The 22,414-nt window shown below is 37.7% G+C and overlaps 1 protein-coding gene and 1 pseudogene across 1 annotated transcript in view; one reads left to right on the top strand and one right to left on the bottom strand.

The window, feature by feature from the left end:
* Window positions 1-1,217: 1,217 nt before the first annotated feature.
* Window positions 1,218-22,414, top strand: part of SLCO1A2 (solute carrier organic anion transporter family member 1A2) — a 52,658-nt gene continuing 31,461 nt past the window's right edge. Inside the window, exons 1-5 of the mRNA XM_036761863.1 lie at window positions 1,218-1,287; window positions 4,560-4,701; window positions 8,075-8,207; window positions 9,025-9,131; window positions 13,451-13,597. Coding sequence (XP_036617758.1) covers window positions 1,228-1,287; window positions 4,560-4,701; window positions 8,075-8,207; window positions 9,025-9,131; window positions 13,451-13,597 — 589 coding nt within the window. The 5' untranslated portion in view covers window positions 1,218-1,227. The remainder of the gene's footprint in view (window positions 1,288-4,559; window positions 4,702-8,074; window positions 8,208-9,024; window positions 9,132-13,450; window positions 13,598-22,414) is intronic.
* Window positions 10,990-11,763, bottom strand: LOC118852189 (annotated as a pseudogene).

Genomic DNA, 22,414 nt, shown 5'->3' with positions numbered 1-22,414 from the left:
TGTGTTCTATTAAGTTAGTAGCTTGGCTACTTTGAATGGAGTTACTCAAAGAAATATTGTCAAAGTGAAAAACATTGGCTTTGGCCCATTCCACTGCCCTAGATTCATAGGCAAAGACTTTAAAGAGGGATCTGTTGAACTGAGCACTGCTAGGATTTTCATTGAAGTATACACACATTACACACATATTTCATGAGCCGACTCTTTCAAGGCTAAGCTCCTGTACAAGATAAATAAATATTGATGTAGATCCAAAACATATTTCAGAGCAAACATGATGTGGATGACATAAGTCTCTTAAAGGTAGGTTCTGTATTATGTTCCCTTTGGACATTTTTTTTTTCAGAAAGTTCAGGCTCCTTCCCCTTCCCTCCCACTCTTCGCCTTTTTCGCACCATTATTCTCCACCAGCATATTTTGACCTTCCCATAATCCCTTTCTCATGACTTGCAATTTGAAAATTTTTCTTGGATCTAAACATTGCTTTACAGTATTACTCAGCCTAGTCTGATTATTAACATTCCATGTTCCATTGTTGCCTTGCATCAGAAGTTCCCCAGAATTCATTTCCCCTCCTCAGATTCCAAAGAAGTCCTGAAACTCAAAGAACTTGCATTTGGATACAAACCAAATGCAGATTGTTGAGGCTTACTAAGACGACTGAAGCAGCTTTTAGCAAAAAAAAAAAAAAAAAAAAAACACAGTTTAATATCTTTAGTTCCTAAGAACAGGGTGTTAAGTTTTTGTTTGGTTGGTTGTTTTCAAACCTTTGTCCATAAAGTTCACATTCAGTTCCATTTGTTTTGGCTGAAGATATCAAGAGCCTCCTTTAGATCCGGTTCTACTATTTTTAAATCTTTGGGTTAAGGGTTTTTTGGGGGGTTTTTTCTTTTATAATTGGGTTCTGGCAAGGTAATCATTCTTCTTAATATCATTAAAAAGTAACCAACACCTTTAACTTGATCATTTTTCAATAGAAAAGTTTATATGAACAAATCTTCCCTAACAGCATCATTATCTAGAATTGCATTAAAAGCACTGTAAGTATTTTTTTGCAATGTATTCAAGTAATTTAGATCAAATGATCCAACCTCTGAGAATTCTTAGAATGAATAATGTCTTTGAATGTCTTCGTTAGTTTAAATAACTTTTTGTTTGTTGTTTTTAAAAGGTCAGTGTTAAGAATTGTCAAGAAATAAACAAACATTCAGGTGCAATTGGAAGAACATGAGAGAAACTGACAAAGAGATTGCAACCCACCAATTAAAGTGTATTTCCAAGATAAAGGTATGAAATCTATTAAATGTATATCTGAGCATGCGTGTAGCAATTTAGAGAGTACCTTTGAAATTTATTTAGCTTTATTTTATATTTATATTTATTTATTTATATTTATTTTAGCTTTTATTTAGTCGATTACCTAAAGTTGCAAATTATATGGTCAGTGGAGAATAGGTTGTTTCAAAGGAACATGACATTACTTTGTATATTTGGGTGCCTCTGTGTGGCACTACTATAGCAAAGATTTTTTTTTCAAAAATAGTTGGAGTGGGGAACCATCTGAAAAGTATGGGAAGTGTTTAATTTAGAAACAAATGATTTTGTGGAGGGATCTTTATTCTGTAATAAATGTTAGATTCTGTGATCTAATTTTTAAAATGTTGCACTTCAGACTATCAGGCACACATTTTGTTCCAGTATAGGCTTTGGGTTTCTTGGGGTTTTTTGTTTGTTTGTTTTGTTTTGGAAGAATGGCAACATGGGACAGTAGCATACTGTTAATATGGTTACAATCCTCCATAATAATTCAGTACGAGTGCTTTGTCCAGATTTGCCAGTACATTACCATCAAAATGTCTCCTTACCATCAAAATGTCTCCTCATATGGTGTTTTTGTTTCCATAGCAGCCTCGGTATTTGACTTAGCAGGCACTTTTCCCCCCATTCTTAACCACATTTAAATTAAATTGCTTTTTCTTTTTACTGGCATTATCCAGATATTTGTCTGAATTCTTGATAGCCTTGAGTAGAAATGGTTTCTACCCTGACACTGTTATCAAAATACTTTCTGAAATGATTGCTTGCTATCATTCAGGTGTATATAAGAAAGATTTACATATACAAAGAGAAGTGGAGAATTAAGATGAATATCCAGATAACTTAGGAAAGTAAATACTTTTGACTTAAATGTAAAAACAACTATATAAAAGTGGAGTGTTTTTCTTATCACTCCATTTTGCATGTGAAGATTTATATATCTACATATTATATACCCATAATATATAGGTATATGACATATTTCCATATACACATAAAATGTTTTGTGAAATTTTAGAACACTTTGATTTGTGTTTTGGTAAATCTCTAGGAAAATCTAATTATTCTTTGAAAGTGATCCTAAATTCAATATTACGCTCTTACTTTCATGCCAAAATATCTGCTTTGGTTACTAATGTTAATAAAAATTTCTGAGCTGGGCAAAGCAGAGAATTAAATCATTATCTGTTAAAATATGTCAGATTATTACTACTCAGCTAAGAACATGAAGCCAAATTACTAAGAATATCTTTGAAGTTTAATGAGTTTTTAGGGACTTCTCATCACATAAAACATGGCAATAGGTATATTGAAAAAATATAGATTACCCCCTCACTAGGCATATATCAATAATACCATTTGGAAAAATCTGTATGGGTTGGTGGTACTCTAAATAGTGTGCAGCCATATTATCCAAACAGGTTAGGCAAGGAGGATATTTGACACATGGACAAGAGCCACAAGTCATGAATGGGCTATGATTTGAGTCACTGGAGAGAGTAACTACATCCCTGGGTTTGCAGATTTGATGAAATATAAATAAAAATTGTGGGTCAATTTAGCCAGTTTGCTTGCTTACATGGCTCAGGCTCCAAAATAAGTGCAGTACCATGTAACTTCTTTGGATGAATTTGCATTTGAATATAAAATTGAACTAAGGACCCATTTAAAATCTACCTAGCTAAAAAAAAAGCCACACTAAAACAGAGAGATCAAAAATGCTTCCAGAGATGGTTATTAAATATGAGAAATAGAATTAAATTTTTATTTATTAAATATGAGTGACAGTCTATTATGGAAGCTATATAAAGCAATAAGCTTTCTCCTCCTTAAACAGTGGTTGTTACAGGAAAGAAAAAGCATGTTAGCTAGGTAGCTACATTATATAGTGGCTAGTGCTATGTGGAATCAGAAAAACCTGAGTTCAAACCCAAGTCAAGACAGTCACTTACTAACTGTGTGACCCTAGACAAGTCTCTTAACTTCTGTTTGCTTCAGTTTACTCAGCTGTAAGATGGGGATAATAATAACACCTACCTGTCAGGGTTGTTGTGAGGATCATATGAAATAATATTGCTGAAGCACTTAGCACAGTGCCTGGCATGTAGTAAGTGCTGTACAAATGCTAGTTATTATTGTTATCATTACTACTGCTGCTGCTGCTGCTGCTGCTACTTCTACTACTACTACTACTACTACTACTACTACTACTACTACTACTACTACTACTACTACTACTACTACTACTACTTCTTACAGGCAGCTAGGTGGCCCAGTGGATAGAGTGCCAGGCCTGAAGTGAGGAAGACTCATCTTCCTGAGTTCAAATCTGGCTTCAGATACTTGTTTGCTGTGTGACCCTAGGCAAGTCACTTAATCCTGTTTCCCTTGGTTCCTCATCCATAAAATGATCTGGAGAAGGAAATGGCAAATGACTCCAGTATCTTCACCAAGAAAATCCCAAATGGAGTCATGAAGAGTCGGACACAACTGAAATGATTGAACAACAACATTATTGTTGTTGCTATTTTCATATTGGAGAATAGTCTGTCTTTGCTGTTGCTAACTACGGGTGCTGAGAACTGTTCCTCCTACCTCCTGTTGCCACCAGCTGGTAAAGAGAAGAGCTAGACGAAATTACAGAGTATTTCACCAAGAGGCTCTGATGCTGGAAACTTCACCATCTCTATGTTCAGTGCCTTTATATGTTTGATTTCTCTAGAACTGTTTTTTTCAGAACTTAGTGTTTCTCTGTTGCTTCATGTTCCACCTCCCTCTTCCCTCCATACTTCATCTCTGTCTTCTCAGGGGTAATCAATTAATAAACAGGCATTTATCTAGCACCTAACATATGTCCAGATACAAATATAATGAATGAAGGAATCTTTATTCAAAATGAGCTCACACTTTAATGGGGAATGCACTTGCTTTTCCTAGCTTTTATTTTAAAGCACCAAGTAGAAAGACAAGGAAATTACTGCTTTGAGAGGCTTACTTAAATTATGGCTCAAGACAGATATCTATATGCAATGTGGCTTCACTTTTCCAATAAAACATGGATAGCAGAAGAGAGCAGAGCATATCCCTGAAATTATAATATCAATTAATGGGGAAATAGGATTCATTCCTTCCAAGGAAATTGATTTTATTTATACCTAAAACATAAAATCCATTACATTAAAAAACTTTTGTCACTATTATAATGAAAATGATGCTTATTTTTCCCTTATTCTTTTCCCCAGATGTTTCTGTTGGCATTGATGTGTGCATATGTCTCCAAAACATTGTCTGGATCTTTTCTAAATTCCATCCTTACACAGCTAGAGAGACAATTTAATCTCTCAACAACTCTGGTTGGACTTATAAATGGAAGTTTTGAAATTGGTAATTATGTTTCTGGCATTGTTCATTTAAAGCAAACATAAAGTATCTTTAACTCTTTACCATCTGCCTATCTTTAGATCTGCTTAGGAAGGTAAGTTTAAGGTGAATGTTCTCTCCAACTACATCAGGGATTTGTTTCAAAATAATGTATCCCTTAAAAAAGTGCTAAGTCGCCCCAGTAGTATCAAAACTTGCAAAGATTGGGTTAAGATATCTACTTTCTGTCTTGCTAATTTGAGCATTTTAGATTTTGAGACATATTTATCCATTTCTTTTAAATCTCCACCTTTGCTGGCATATGATTGAGTGTGAATGGCAGCCTTGGCAAAGTGGCTAGAGAGTTGAAAACAGAGGCAAGAAGACCTTCATGCAAATCTTGCATTCAGTACTTGTTAGCTATGTGACCCTAGGCAAGTCACAATCACTCAGTGCCCAGGTAACTCTCTGGGACTATAAATTGCAATGCAGGTGTAAGTAGAGGGAATGGTCTCACTAAAGTTTCCCTATCCTAGTGAAATCACAAGTTTAGGTTCCCTCTCCCACAACGTGCCAACTGTCTAGAATGAATAATAGATTATATTTAAAGTAATACACTAATTTATTTTTTATTTTAGGGGGAGAGGACCTTCAGATCTATGATTTCACTGGGGTAGAGAACTAATACAGAAAGGTAACCAATCCTTCATCAGCATTAAAAGCTGCAGAGAAGTTTAAGAGGGTAAAGACTGATCTTACATTTGGACATTAGGAGGTAATCTGTGTCCTTAGAAAAGACCAATTTCAATAGAATGTTGGAGACAGGAGTCATATTGAAGGAAGGGGTAGTAAAGAAGTAGTATTGAGCATAGACAACTTTTTTTAAGAAGTTGAGCAGTGATGAGGAGAGGGATGGGATGGTAGCTGAATGGGTAAGAACATTTTGAGGGGGTTTAGGGAATTTGAGTGGCTTAAATGTGGACAGGAAAGAATTAGTGGTAAATAAGAGATTAAAGATACAAGAAAGGATGACATGATTGCCCAGGTATTACCTTCAGTACTAAGAATTTACATGAATTACCCAGATCCCTACAACCAACATGTATTGGAGATAGGACTTGAACCCAAAACTTGCTGGCACTTGACACCAGTCCTCTAGGCACCATACCATGTTTCTTCTCATTGTATGATATGGATATCACCATACTGTCTTTCATAATTTGATTAGATTATAACTTAAAAGCCATTTAGAAAAACTGATGCCAAAGTCAGTTCCCTTTCTAATATGCCATGCTGGCTCCCTTTCATTCTTCATGGTATAACCAGGAGTAATAAATGGAAAGAACTAGCTTTAGGCTTAATATAAGAGGGGAAAAAATCCTAACAACTTGAGATATGCAAAAGAAGAATGGGCTGCCTCAGGACATAGTAGATTCTTCTTCGTCGGGGGGGGGGGGGGGGCTGTCATGCAGAGGCTCGATGATCATGTGTTGGGTATATTTTCCTGATGATTCTTGTTCAAGCATAGATGGGACTTGAAATTGGGTTTCGGAGGCCCCTTGCAGTTCAAAAATTCTCTGATGCTAGATCCTTAACCATCTATAAATTTGCCTCCACTAGAATATCTACACTTATGGAGAACTCACTATTTTTTGAAGCAGCCCCGTTTCCACTTTAATGCCTTTAATTGTTCATTCATCCCTTTGTTCATTTATTCAACAAGCATACGTTAATTAATGTTATGGTGATGTTCTATACTAGCACCTGTGGAGGATACAAACATGGAAAAGGTGCAGTTCCTACTTTCAATAACCTTATACTTATAGGCTCATGATGATATCCTTTTTTAAATTCCTTCTTCAAATTTGACTATTTCTCAGGTTGTTCTGATACCTTTAATTGGGAGTAAGATTGCCCTGCCACTGCTAAAGTGGGGGAGGGGGGAAGAGAATAAGCTTTTATTAAGTAGCTACTATGTGCCAGTTACCATGCTAACTGCCTCATTTGATCCTCATAACCACTCTGGGAGGTAGGTGATATTATTATGCCCATTTTGCAGTTGAGGAAACTGAGGCAGAGGTTAAGTGATTTGCCCAAAATCACACAGCTAGTAAGCGTCTTAGGCCAGATTAGAATTCAAGTCTTCCTGACTCCAGGCCCAACATTCTATCCACTGTGCTACCCAGCTGCCTCTATTAATGAATATTATAGATGTATTATTTGAAGGAAAATAGTTGTTGGTAAACAAGCAGTATAATCTGGGGGACCCAGAATAAGATGACTTACAGTCTAAGGGATGCACTGGCAGAGGACCCCCTCATTAGAGACTGACCTGGTATTAAAAATCTTTATACTTTTATTTCATGTTAAAAAAAAACTTTGCAAGAAATTCTACTATTTCTTTTTTTTTTTGAGGGGAGAGGTGAGGTAACCAGGGGTAAGTGACTTGCCCAAGGTCACAGATTTAGGGAGTATCAAGTGCCTGAGGCTGGATTTGAACTCAGGTCCTCCTGACTCCAGTGCTAGTGTGCTATTTACCACACCACCTAGTTGTCCCTTACCAAGTATTTAGAAATCAAACTGTATGGTATTCAGCCCTTACAACAATAGTGAAGTAGTCTGGAAGTTTCTTTGTTTTTGCTTTTGCTTTTACAATATAGTGAAGTAGTCTGGAAGTTTGTTTTTGCTTTTGCTTTTACAATATAGTGAAGTAGTCTGGAAGTTTGTTTTTGCTTTGGCTTTTACAACAATATAGTGAAGTGGTCTGGAAGTTTCTTTGTTTTTGCTTTTGCTTTCACCTTCATAACATACAAGAGAAAGAGATTTGCTTAAGTGAGATTAAAATACTTGTCTGAGGTCATTCATCTAGTTAACAATAGAGCAAAAACTAAAAACCAGGTCCACTAATCCTACCAGGATGTCATCCTTGGCTTACTTCAAGTCTCTGCTCAAAATCTCATCTGCAGGACACCTTTCCCAATTGCCCCAGTTACTAGGGCCCTTCCTCTCAGATTACTTTCCATCTACTTGGTATATTATATTTTCTATGAACCTAGATATTTATATCAACCAATAAACATAATCATAAGCAAAGCAATCAATAAACATACTATGTGCCAGACACTGTTCTATGTCATATCCCCAATTCAAGTGTAAGCTTGTCAAGGACAGGGACTGTTTTTGCATTTCATTCCCTAGCCCTTAGCACAGTACCTAGTACGTAGTAACAGCTTAATCAGTTCTTGTTGAATTCACCATTATTTCAGAGTATTTAGGGTTTCCAATGGTATTATTTTGTTTCAGATTCCTGCATTTTCAGAAAGTTTTCCCAAACTGAATCTTTAATTTTAAGTCACACGTTGCTTTTAGAAATGGTAACAAATATTCTCTTTCCTAGGGAATCTTTTGCTGATGGTATTTGTGAGTTACTTTGGAACAAAAATGCATAGACCTATGTTGATCGCTATGGGGTGCATGACTATGGGCATTGGATGCTTTTTGCAGTCATTACCTCATTTCTTAATGGATCCGTAAGTATTTCAATGCCTGATGACTCTTGATATATTTTGTGCCTGCAAGAAATGGAGTTTGTGATTTCTTTTTGAAGAAGTAGTGTTTTGTAGTAGAAAAAAGAGCACTGGAAAGAAACTCAGAAAAAAAATGACTTCTCTTTCACTACCTTTCAATATGACCTTGGCCCTCTCACTTCGGCTTTCATGGTCGCACAAGTTCCTTATTTGTAGAATGATGATTAGACTTCATTTTCCCTTATGGCATTAAAGTTATTTTGTTTGTCTTTTTTCTAGTGCATAAATTCTTTTGCTTTTCCAGATTTAAGTGAAACCAAGTAGTTTTTTGGCATTTCCAGAACCCCAAGAATATAGTATTATGTGGTCTACCCAGAAGGCATCATTTTTTCTCCTTCCTGGTGGATTTGACTTCCTAGTTAGCTCTATTTGTGCCATTTTACTCTTTGTTCAATGAAAAAGCATTAGATAATAATAGCTAAAGTGATATAGAAACATAACGGATGATACCATAAAGTAAGGCATTAAAAATGTGCTATGGACAATACACAGAGCAGATAATCCAGAAGTTTGGTGTAGGGAGAGTTAACCGGAAAAAGATGAATGTAAATTTACATTAAGCAGAAGGTTTCCTTCATCAATTATCATTTATTATCATGATGATAAGCAATGTGGAAAACTTTATTTAATGAACCTTATTGGATTTGGGGAATATTTGCCTTAAGTATATCTAGTAATGATAAAGTTAGTGATCTAGCCAGTGTTCACACTGCCCTTATCAGTATCTTAAAATAAAAATATTTTGTTTGTTTTCAAATAGATATGAATATGAGACAACAGTTTCAAAGACATCCAACTCTTCTTCAAACGATTTCCTGTGCATGAGAAAGGAAACTCAGACTTTCACACCAACAGAAGATCCATCAGGTGGCCTCTTTCTCTTGTGCCCCATTTTCTGTGTTCTTGGATGCTAGCCTTTTCAATTCACTGGTATTCTGTGCCCTTTGAATGAGATAAAATATCGTGAATTAAGATGTGCTACTTGGTGAGTAGGTGTAACACAATGTAGCAGAGAGGCAGCCCTGGCAGCCAGAAGACCTGGTTTCAAGTCTCATCTGCCTTTGTGGTCCTGGGAAAATCATTTAACCTCCTAGTGCCTTCAGGCAACAATCTAGGACTATAAAAGTTGCAAAGTGGTTGCTGGTCTGCATTAGTAAAGGCAGTTTCCTCCCAGAGAGTTGCCTACACCAGTAAAATTATGGGTCCCTTCCATGGCAAATGAAGAAAAGATACTCTCTTGTCTTGGAGAAAGAGAAACAATTATTGAGGTTATCTTAACTATTAACATCTTAGTCCTGAATGAATTGAGAAAAGCAACTCTGTCTACTCCTTAAACTTGTTCTAAATATGGTCCAAAAACAATTTTATACAGACCAAGGTATGGTTAGGATAAGGAGTAGAGAATCTTTAGAAGTTTGGAATATTTCTAACTCAGTTCATATTGTTATAGAAATAGATGAGTTAGTGTTGTCTAAGAGACAAGGGTTCAAAGATCCAAGGGATTTGAGTTATATTCCTTATCTACCACAACAGAGGAAAATCAGGATGGCACAGGATAGTCCTATTTCATTTCATGACCTTTCTGCCTTTTCTTTTCCTGCTGCTTCTCTTGATAATCGCTATCCAGTTCAGCCAGTAGCCCTACTTCCTCCAGTACACTGCCACCTCCAGCTACCATGAATGCTGTCCTCTGCCCCTCCATGGTCTGTGCCCTAATGAAAAATTTTCAAAGTTGGAGTAACTGAAGGCATCATAATCCTCACTTCCATGGCATGGGGGCAAGAACTTCTAATGACCAAGGACTTGCAAATGGCTTGTTTATTAATGGTAGATAAAACCGTGGGCAAAGGAGGCCACCCTGACATAACTATGAAAAGATCAATGGCAGCCCCACAAGCCCCCTTGAGCTGATTTCTAGGTTGGCTCTGGGGGCACAGGTCTATATTAGAAAGATCAACAAGGTTTCCTTCATTTTGGTAGTTCTTCATGAAACATTTCTTTGGCCATTCCTCAGTTTTAGGTTCATTTTATTTTTTTTTTATTTTTACAGCTGTTTTTTATTAAATAACTAGTTTACAAAGTCAGACCAGTGCAGTGACTTATTGGGGGAATGTGTAATTAGGGCCCATATCACTGACAGTTCCCCTTGGTCATGTCTTGATCTACAGCATGCGAAGAGAAGGGCAAGGCAGTACATGAAGCACAACACAAATCTCAACAGGACTTTGTTTAAGTACAACACCCTAGTTCCCTTCTGCCCTTTTCACTCCGCAACTTTAAATGACCTGTGGGCTAGAGTCCCCAACCAAGTAGGTAAGATCGGGGCTCTGTGGTTTCCATTTCTAATATCATAAACACCCCCTCCTCTATCCCCCCTAACCTATTTAGGATAAAACTGACTTTGGGAGAGGGCAAAAAATAACCATGGTCAAAAACTAGTTGGGGTAAGGAGGAAGTGACACAGACAGATGAAAAATATGTGGATTCAGCTCCATAAAAAAGCTATTGGAGAGAGGGAAAGAGGGCCTCATGGAACTTTAGTTCTACAATAGACCAGAGGAATAAACTAAGGAAGTCCCTCCAGATACACATTTCAAGAACGTGGGGCATAATGATACCAATGCTGTCCAGTGCTACTGTGTCTCCTGCCCTAGAGAAATCCCTAGGTACTGAGACTGGATTCTCCTCCTGGAGACATATTAGCTATGGCTATCCCCAAATTGAGTCAGAGGGTGCTCTCTAGTGTGTTGTACTTATCCTTAAAGTTCCTTAGCTCTAGGAAGTACTTAGCTCTTTTACTCTTCTGGCTGGAGGGCAGATAGGTGACCTGAATAGTTGTTGGGGAGGAAACTTCAGGAGACTGTACTAGATCCTTAGCTGCTGACTGGTGCTGCTGCTGGGAGCTCCCACCACTGGCTTTGACAACTTTTGCAGCAGCCAGTTCACTCAGTGCTTCCTGATAGTATAGATATTCCATCTGGACAAAGATGCCAGTTCTGTATCAAGCTGTCTCATAGACATCTAGCAGGGTATCAGTGAGGGCTTTGTGGACACCCTTGAAGGGGGTAGTTGTGTTTTGAAGCTCCAGAAGATAGGAGCAGAAATTCTTGCCTATCAGGGAACAAGGATACCAGCCTTCTGAATGGAATGGGATCTCAGAGGCTTGAATGACATCCAATGCTTTCATCCTGTACAGGTAGTTATAGCAATGTTGATTTCCCAATATCTCCAGCTACAAAAGTCTGGCATCATCCTCTTCAAGAAGCCAGGGGTCACACTTTACATCCTGGACCTTGGAAAGTCAGATGTTAATCTCTTCCTTCAGATCCTTGGGAGCATAATTATGCCCCACAGGGATGTGAGGGCCTCTTCGAAACTTCATAGCAAAATGCATGATCTGACTCTTCATAAAAATTAACAGCAGCACAAATACCAAACTCCCATAGGCCATCAGCAGCACAATGTTCACCCCAAACAACCAGTTACTGCTGGATGCCATGACCTCCTTCCAGCTTCCTTAGCTTGGGCTCTGTAGTAGTGGCAGCCCTAGGGCTTCTTGGTGCTGCTTGGCCATTTTCTTATGGGGAAGACAAAGCCGGGCCCTGCCAGAAAACATGGCAGCCAGCCATGAAAGGTTTACCTATGTCCTAAACCATAAATCAATATGCACATCTTAGAGTAGATCTGAATCCTTACAACAGTCCCAAAACTGGTATTATTATGTCTATGCTGACTTAATTTAGGGCCAGATAGAAATCTAAAGGAATCCCTTGGGCTATCTGTACTCTGGAATTATGTACCTTAGCAGACCCCAGAACAAATGGGCTTCTGAGCATGAGAGAATGAGTATCATTCACCCTATTGTTTTCCTATTAGCATTCCTTTCAACATCACTTCCTTCACCATCTTCGGCTGGACTCATTAGGAGAAGTGAAAACAAACTGGCACAAATTTTAAGTGAAGGTGCTAATTTATCTACTATTATCTACCAAGAATCAGTAAAAACTAATGACAAGCTTTAGTTTTAGTCTAGGTATGTAAGGTATTTTAAGCATTATAGAGGACAATTGAACTACAACTCACAACATATTTTCAACTTAGACAAATCTGTGGTCTTTGTAAAAAAAAAAAAAACTTAAAATGACAGTAACCGCTTTTAATTAATTTTAAAATTAAAATTACAGTGATAAATTTTGTTTAACTTTTTTATAACCAGACTGATGGTCTTCAGTGTGGGGAGCTCCCAGTGAAGGATTTCCTCTGCCTACGCAGATTATTAACTTCTCTGCAATTTATAACCTTAAAGAGCTATTACAACACAGAGATTAAGCAGTTTGGCTGGGGTCACAGAGCCAGAGTGTGTGTGGAGGACTACGGAGTTGAGGAAGAGATGGGAAAGTTGAGCCAGACTCCAAGACCGACTTTTTCTCCACTGGGCCATACAGCCTCTCACTTTAATTGTTACAAATGTATAAATACATCAAGGAAAGAGACTTATCTCCCAGCCCTACCTACTCCCCCACACAAACACATTGTTTCTTAGAGCTGTTCAGTCACTCATGAGTGTAGGCTAGACCAGTTCTTTCCTTCCTTGGCCTCCTTCTGAGATATTTTCCATTTGAGCAAATATACCAAGAGTTGGTACTATTGTGGAAAGAGCACTGTATGTGGAGTAAGGGGATCTAGGCTTGAAACCTATCTCTTTTATTTACTATATGTATATGCATTATGCATGTAAGTATGTATGGCATTATACATATAAATAAAATTTATCTTTCATCTATCTACCTATATCCATTTATATCTATTTATTCTATCTAGGTCTAGAGATATAGACATAGATGTAAATATAGACATAGACATAGACAGAGAGATAAAGACAGAGATGATTTCTCTTTTCTCACTTGTAAAATGATATGATTGGATTAAATGGTCTCTAAGGTCCCTTCCAGCTCTAAATACATGATTTTATAAGATGATTTATAAGGTTTTGTCAAGTTCTAGATCCTGTGGCTTAATGACTCATTTCTTTCACTAGGTCATCAGTAATAGAAGCCTTGCAGTCATATAGACTGAATCTTGAAATCTTTTTACTTATAAAATTTGTAATTTAGAATCATCAGAGTCACTTTCAAAATCTTAATGTCAAAAATTCTAACACAAGTTCTTTTTTGTTTTAATTTGAGAGTGTACAAATGAAGTCAAATCATCAATGTGGCTATATGTACTAGTAGGAAATATAATACGTGGAATGGGTGAAACTCCTATCAAACCTTTGGGTATTTCTTATATAGAAGACTTTGCCAAAACTGAAAATTCTCCTTTATATATTGGTAAGTTTGCAAAATCAATTGTATGTTGTTTCACTGAATTTAAAAAAAACCCAAACTTCTAATCCCTTTCCTTGTTTTATTAATGTTTTACTATTTATTACTTAGTATATGATATCTCCCTTCAAGCCTGCCTAAACCTAAGCTGGTTCGAAATAAAGGGCTATCCAAACTAACAAAGTCCCCTCATGCCCTCAGACATTTCTTCATACAAGTTATTTTGAAATTCCAATATGTTTATCAGTCAAGATTAAGATTCTAGACTTTGGAGAACAATTCAGTTAACAATTTGCTTCATCAAATTGAACAACCTCTGGAAAATCAACTTTAATCCCTCTTTGACCCTGCCCTTTAAAGATGCTCCTTTGTAGCTGGTTAAAGGCAAACTCAAGAAATATTTCCATTACCTGAATAAATTAAAGACACCTCTTACTTTTGACCATTGCCATAATCTGGTGAAGGTGGATCAGTCAAGAATTCTTTGCCCCTGTCCAATCTACCAACCTAATTGCTTCAGGGAGGAGTCCCTCCTGGGCTGATCTGGAGAGAGGGGAGCAGGACATTGTTTTAGACTTGATAATCTAAGACTTCTGAGGCTTCTCTTTCAGATAAGTCTAAAGGTTTTAGACTAGAATAATTTTAAAAATACTTTCTTAATATTCCTAAGAGGGGGAATATAAAGACAATCTGCTTTCACACAGATGACTCCTAAATCTATACTTTCTGTTGTCTCAAATCTGCCTATAATTGCTTACAAAACATCTATACTTCTAATGCCAATTGATAACAAACAGAGTTCAGAACAATTCTTTCCTGTCTTTCCATTACTGTCAACGACAGTACCGTCTGGTCAGTTAATAACTAGCAATCTAGCCAAGATTTTCTTGAGGTTACCTCCTACTTCTCCCTCTCTTTCATGGTCCCTTCCACAGCCAACAGTTATCATATCTGCCAGTTCTATAGGGTCTTTCCATAACATGTTGACTGCCTCTACTCTTGTCCTGTGCTCAAAACTTCATAATCCCCTCCTTTCTAGATTTCCATAAATGCCTACTTGGTGGAATCTTCGTTTCTAGTTTTTCTTCCTGCACAGTCCATACTATGTATACTGCTAGGATGATTCTCAAATACCACTTTTTTATTGTTCTCTCTCCACAATGACTCAATGTGGCTCTGGAAGTGACCTTAGGTTTTCTATTGCTATACTTTGTGGAACAGAGATCAATAAGTAGGTTGTTATACAAATCCAGAGAAGAGGTAACTTTGAAGGTTTATGAGATTGAGAAATAGCGTAGTGTCTGAAAGTAGAATCAAAACTTCTATATCAGAAGAATTATACAGTAAGACTGCAAAAACATTAGAGATCACCTCCAGTCTTTCTTCTTATAGATTTAAGAAAACTGAAGCTAAGAGATAAGAATGACACTACATTTTTGTGATAAAGATGAAGAGCATACAGAGCTTTAATAAACTTTATTGCCACTCACAAGGAGAGGAGGAAAACAGCCACTAGTGAGGACAGCCTTGGAATGTGGATTCTATGCCCACAGTGGGGAGGCAGCACACAGAGGGCAGGAGATAATGGGTATCAATGCTGCAGTTGAAGGCCTACAGCCTCTCATGGCTAAAATTTATATGTTCTTTGAAATGAGAAATTGCTCTGTTGCCTCTAGGACGACTGAAGTGAGGTTATTTTCTAAACTATCTAGTAAAGAGGAAAGAATGAAGAAAAATAAGAATGAGGAACAGGGAAGTGGGGAATGTATCCCTAAAGGTACCAACAGCAGGTTGGAAAGGATTAATGCCCAGTCTCTGGATTTAATTAGCCTCAGCATGTTTATAGCTTGGGGAGCTGGGGCTGTAGCAGTCAAATTGATTTCCACTGGCTAAAAAATTCAAGCAGCATTACCTAGACACATTTAAAATAAGCAGTTAAACCCTGGGAAATGGGAAATGGACAAAAGACATTGACTTCTTAGAGAAGTTATTCTCCGTGTAACCCTAGTCCCAATGTCCATTGGTATGGGATTCTTTCTTTATTGGTGGAGATGAATGCCTTGCCCTGTGAGAGGGCAAGGTGAGGTAGAGTTGGAGAGAGTAGAAGAGACCTTCAGTCTCTTTAATCTTCTTTGAGTTCTTTTCAAGCTCCAAGTTGTTTCAGGTCCTATAGTCACTTCATGTGCTTCTGGCTTCCAGCTTCAAGAAGGAGGATGGATGATATCGACCCCACTTTAGGTAGCTGAAGGCAAAGACATTAGAAAGAAATGATGAGACCAGGCTCAGCTTGTTCATTGTCCATCCATACTCCTTTCCCAGAAATACATACTGGTGGAGAAGGTTGATAAGATATCCATCCAAATGCATGTTGAAAAAAGAGGCAACAGATACTCACCTTCTTATTTGGACTTTCCTGAGTAGAAGGACAAGCAAAATTCTTTTTAAAAAAAATTAGAGTCCTGGGTAGGGGGGAAGGTGAGGGAAGGAAGCAAGCATTTGTTAAGCACCTACTATGTGCCAAGTGCTGTGCTAAATGTTTAATAAATATTATCTCATTTAATCTGTCATGGAACTTGAGGATATTAGCAAAATGCCATCTACCAAAGGAAACATCTGGAGAACCTCACCAGCCACAGGGAATCTCCCCTCAATCTGGACTTTGAATGGTCAAATTCAATCCTTTATCACAATGGCAAATACCTTTGGCAAATGGACGTCTGTCTCCCTGTCTCATGCCTCACCTGATGCTAATTGTTGGAGGATCATTGAACAGAATTATTTCTGTTGGTACATCTTCCAGGAGCCCTGAATGATCTTGATGTATGGTTGTTATAAAGCATCCCATAAAGCAACATTTGTTCTGCCAAACTAAATTCAATTTGAGTTGGAAATGAGTAGGAAAAAAGTTAGATTGCTTTCAAAAAGCTGCAAAATGGATCCAACCCCTCCCATATAAGCAAAGACCCATCTTTTCAATAACTACTTTTTCCTGGTGGGACTATATGGAAGCAAGGGGTAGAACACCACTGCCTCCAAAAAGAGGCATTTAAAAAAGACCAACATGAAAATAATTATAGTTCATGTACTAACATCTATTGCACAGAGGGAGAAAGGCAGAGAAATACTGTGAAGACTCTCCAAATGTTAAAAGCAACATATATTTCAGTATTAATGACTTCAGTGCAAAGATTGGCATAGAAAAGCAAAAAATACGATGGAGAATATGGTTCATAATAAAGAAACAAATGAGGGCAAAGATTTATTGACTACATAGATGACTAGAACATATATCATGATTTTTTTCCAAAAAGAGAGTTTGGAGGTGTTGGACCTGGCAAGCACCCAAAAATAGTTTCAAAAAATAAAATTTTCTATAACTTAAGAGAAAGAACAAGACTAGTTAGCAATGTGGGAGTAGTTTCTGAATTAATTGTGTATAAAATTCATTATAGCAAAGCTTAAAATCAACATGAAATAAAAAATTTAGAATAGGAAAGGTTTCTTCAATAACATCCACAATTCTTTAAAAGCAATTAGCTTAGCCATCCATGGAGGAAAAGCACAGTAGATGAAAAATGCATATTGTCCATGCAATTGAATGGGAAGCTGGCTAAATTAGCCATTAGGACAAATTGAAGGATAGGTACCACAAATTAGCAGTGAACTGGGCCAAGAGTTTAACCAAGAAGTGATTTGTCTGAGTCATATTTGGATAATTATCTATTACTTTCAATTATTCCAAGCTACATGCTATTATTTTTTAAAAGCCCACTTTTTAAATATCTGCATTCTCCCAATGGTGGTATACAGCTGTAAATCTATTCATATACAATAATGAAAGGTAACAAATACATATAGGGCAAAAGATAGCCTTTCCCCACCTCTCTCCAAGAAAATAAAGAAGGCACAAATGACTCACAGGAGTTCCAAGTATATGTTGGAAATACATAAGGCAGTTTCTCTGACACTGCCAACACAATGTTCTAAGCCCTCATCACCATTGTTGTTGCAACGATTTCAGTCATATCTGACTCTTCATGACTCCATTGGGGCTTTCTTGGCATAGATACTGGAGTGGTTTGCCATTTCCTTCTCCAACTCATTTTACAGATGATGAAACTGAGGCAAACAGGGTTAAGTGACTTGTGCAGGGTCACATAGCTAGTAAGTGTTGGAGGTCAGATTTGAACTCAGGAAGATGAGTCTTTCTGACTCCAGGCCTGGTGTGCTATCCATTGCACCATCTAGCCGCTCTTCCTCATCACCACATATCTGGACTATTACAATAGCCTTCTGGTTGGTCTCCCTGCTTCAAGTCTCCCTACATCCTAGTCTATCTTCCATTCAGTTACCATATCAGCTACTTAGTATTACATGTTTCCCCAGTTACATGTAAAAATGTTTTTAATTCCTTTTTAAAACTATGAGTTCCAAATTCTCTCCCTTTCCCCTTCCTCACCCTCACCCCCACCCCCTTTGAGAAGGCAGGCAACTCAATATAGACTATACATGCGTAGTCTTGCAAAACATTTCCGTAATAGTCATGTTTTGGAAAAAACATAGACAAAAAACTCAAGAAAAATAAAAAGTAAAAACAAAGTATGCTGCGATCTGCATTCACACACCATCAGTTCTTTCTCTAGTGATGGACAGCATTTCTCATCATAAGTCCTTCAGAGTTGTCTTGGATTGCTGTATTGCTGAGAGTCGCTAAGTCGCTGACAGCTGATCATCTTACAATATCGCTGTTACTTTGTACATGGTACATTTCACTTTGCATCAGTTCATATAAGTCTTTCCATGTTTCTCTGAGAGCATCCTGCTCATTATTTCCTACAGTACAAGAGTATTCTATCATAATCACATACCAGAATTTGTTCAGCCAATCTCCATTCGATGGGCATCCCCTCAATTTCTAATTCTTGGCCACCAGAAAATAGCTGCTATAAATATTTTTGTACATATAGGTCCTTTACCTCTTTTTTTGTCTCTTTTGAAATACAGACCTACTAGTGGCATTGCTAGCTCAAAAGGTATGCATGGTTTTATAGCCCTTTGGTCATAGTTCCAAATTGCTCTACAGAATGATTGAATCAGTTTACAACTCCACCAACAGTGCATTAAAGTCTCATTTTCCCCACATCCCCACCAACCTTTGTCATTTTGTCCTATTAGCCAATCTAATAGGTATGAGGTAGTACCTTAGAATTGTTTTAATTTGCATTTCTCCAATCAATAGTGAGTTAGAGTACGTTTTCATATGGCTATAGATCGCTTTCATCTGAAAAATGATTGTGTCTTTTGATCATTTGTCGATTGGGGAATGGCTCTTTTCAAATTTTTTTTCACAAGTAACTATATTTCCCTCCATCCTAACCCCCCCCACCTCATTTTTTCTATTCTCCCTCTCCCTTCACTCTGTCCCTCCTTAAAGTGTTTTGCTTCTAATTACCCCCTTCCCCAATCTACCTTCCCTTCTTTCAGCCCTCCTTCTCTTATTCCCTTCCCCCTCCTACTTTCCTATAGGGTAAGATAGATTTCTATACCCAATTTCTATACCCTCCTGAATATGATGAGAATAAGGTTCACTCATGCCCCCTTTCTTCCTCCTTCTTCTCATCCATTGTAAAAGCTTTTTCTTGCCTCTTTTATGTGAAATAATTTACCTCATTCTACCCTTTCCTTTCTCTTTCTCCCAATACATTCCTCTCTCCTTAATTTCATTTTTTAAATATCATCCCTTCATATTCAACTAACACCTGTGCCCTCTGTCTATATATACTCCTTCTAACCACCCTAATAATGAGAAAGGTCTTATGAGTTACAAATATCATCTTCCCATGTAGGAATGTAAACAGTTTAACCTTATTAATTCCTTTATGATTTCTCTTTCTTGTTTTCCTTTTTTGCTTCTCTTGAACCTCATATTTGAGAGTCAAATTTTCTATTCAGCTCTGGTCTTTTTATCAACAATGCTTGAAAGTCCTCTGTCTCATTGAATATTCATTTTTCTCCTGAAAGATTATGCTCAGTTTTGCTGAGCTTCTTTGCCCTCCAGCATATCATATTCCAAGCCCTCCAATCCTTAATATAGAATCTGCTAAATATTATGTTATCCTGACTATGGCTCCACAATACTTGAATTATTTCTTTCTGGCTGATTGAAATATTTTCTCCCTGACCTGGCAACTCTGGGATTTGGCTATAATATTCCTGGCAATTTTCATTTTGGAATCTCTTTCAGGAGGTGATTGGTGGAGTCTTTCAATTTCTATTTTCCCCTCTGGTTCTTGAATATCAGGGCGGTTTTCCTTGATAATTTCTTGAAACACGATGTCTAGGATCTATTTTTGATCGTGACTTTCAGATAGCCCAATAATTTTTAGAATTATCTCTTCTGGATCTATCTTTCAGGTCAGTTGCTTTTCTAATGAGATATTTCATATTGTCTTCTTTTTTTCATTCTATTTGTTTTTTTGTTTGTTTCTTAATTTCTCATAAAGTCATTAGTTTCCATTTGATCCATTCTAATTTTAAGGAATTATTTTCTTCAGTGAACTTTTGGACCTTCTTTTCCATTTAGCTAATTCTGCTTTTTAAGGAATTCCTCTCCTCATTGGCTTTTTGGAACTCCTTTGCCATTTGGGTTAGTCTGTTTTTTAAGGTATTATCTTCTTCAGTATTTTTTGTTGACTCCTTTACCAAGTTGTTGATTCATTCTTCATGATTTTCTTGTATCACTCTCATTTCTCTTCCCAATTTTTCCTTTATTTCTCTTACTTAATTTTCAAAATCCTTTTTGAGCTCTTCCATGGCCTAAGACCAATTCATATTTTTCTTGGAGGCCTTGGATGTAGGAGCTTTGACTTTGCTGTCTTTTCTGAGTGTTTTTTTTATCTTCCTTGTCACCATAGTAACTTTCTATAGTCAGTTTTTTTCCCTGTGGTTTGCTGATTTTCCCAGCCTATTACTTGACTTTTAACTCTTTGTTAAAGTAAGGCTCTGCTTCCAGGATAGAGACCACACTATCCCAAACTTCAGGGATTTTGTGCAACTATTTTCAAAGATACTTTAAGTTTTCAGTTCTTCCAAGGTGGTATGATCCAAGGAGAGGTATTTACTCCTCTCCTGACCTGTGTGCTGGTCTGTGAGTGACCACAAGCACTCTTTTCTACCCTGGAGCTATAAGGAGTGGCCCCACTCCACTGTGGCCACAAGCTCTGCTATTCTAGTACTCCTCTTCTCCCTGGGAGTGCCACCCAGAACTGTGACCCAGATCTGGGTATGGGCAAAGTAACAGAGTCCTGCCCCAGTGATAGCAATAAGGCCCCTATAATCTCCTTCTGACCAGTTGTTCAACCTCTTACTGTCTGTGGACTGAGAGCTCCAGAAGCAGACACTGCCACTGCTAATTCAATCACTCCCAAGGCCTGCTCCTGGTTTGCCATGGCCAGGACTGTGCTGGGATGGCCTTGCTGGACTGTGCTCCACTCTTACCCAAGTGTGACAGACCTTCATTGCTGGCATTCTAAGTTGTCCCTGGCATCTGTGGGCTGAGAAGTCTGGAAACCCCCACAGATGCCAGTGATTCAGTCACTCTGAGACTTTCCCCTAGTTTACTGGGGCCCAGTGTGCACTACTACAACTTGTACTGGATTGTGCTCCTCTCTCACCCACATGCAACAGACCTTTCCTGACAACCTTCTAGGTTGTCTTGGGCTTTCTTTATAGTCCAACTCTTAAAGTCATACATTCCTACTAGAAAAACCATAGCTTTGACTATACAGACCTTTGTTGGCAAAGTCATGTCTCTGCTTTTCGGTATGTTGTCCAGATTTGCCATAACTTTCCTTCCAATGAGCAAGTATCTTTTAATGTCATGGCTGCAGTCACCATCTGCAGTGATCTTTGAGCCGAAGAATATAAAATGTTACACTACTTCCATTTTTTCTCCCTCTATTTGCCAGGAAGTGATAGGACTAGTTGTCAAGATCTTGGGTATTTTTATCTTGAGCTTCAAGCCAGCTTTGAAACTCTCCTCTTTCACCCTCATCAAGAGCATCCTTAATTCTTCTTCACTTTCTGCCATCAGAATGGTATCGCAAGCATCTCTGAGACAGTTGATATTTCCCCCAGCAATCTTAATTCCAGCTCTTGATGCATCTGGACTGACATTTCACATGATGTACTTTGCATTTAAGTTAAATAAATAAGGTGACAATGTATAGCCTTACCATACTCCATTCCCGATATTAACCCAATCAGTTTTTCCGTGTTTGGTTCTAACTGTTGCTTCTTGGACCACATACAGGCTCATCAGGAGACAAGGAGGATGATAGGGTACTCCCATCTTTTTGAGGATGTGCCACATTTTGCTGTGATCCACACAATCAAAGGCTCTAGTGTAGTCAATGAAGCAGAAGTAGATTTTTCCTAGACCTCTCTTTCTTTCTCCATAATCAAACAAATGTTGCTAATTTAGTCTCTAGTTTCTCTACCTCTTCAAAAACCAGCCTTCTGTTCTGGTAATTCTTCCTTCACATATTGTTGAAGGCTAACTTGCAGAATCTTAAGCATAAGTTTTCTGGTATGTGAAATTAGCACAATTGTTTGGTAATTTGAACCTTCCTTGGCATTGCCCTTGTTTAGGATTGGGCCATAAGTCAATCTTTTCCAATCTAGTGACTACTATTGAGTTTTCCAAATTTGTTGACATTGAGTATAGCACTTTAAGATCATCATCTTTTAGGATTTTAAATAGCTCAGCTAGAGCTAGCTTTATTGTTAACAATGCTTCCTAAAGCCCACTTGACTTCATTCCCT

This window comes from Trichosurus vulpecula, chromosome 5 (assembly GCF_011100635.1).
Source record: "Trichosurus vulpecula isolate mTriVul1 chromosome 5, mTriVul1.pri, whole genome shotgun sequence".
In the NCBI taxonomy this organism is placed as follows: Eukaryota; Metazoa; Chordata; class Mammalia; order Diprotodontia; family Phalangeridae; genus Trichosurus; species Trichosurus vulpecula.
The sequence above is the reverse complement of the archived record's forward strand: the minus strand, read 5'-3'. Positions and strand labels throughout refer to the sequence as shown.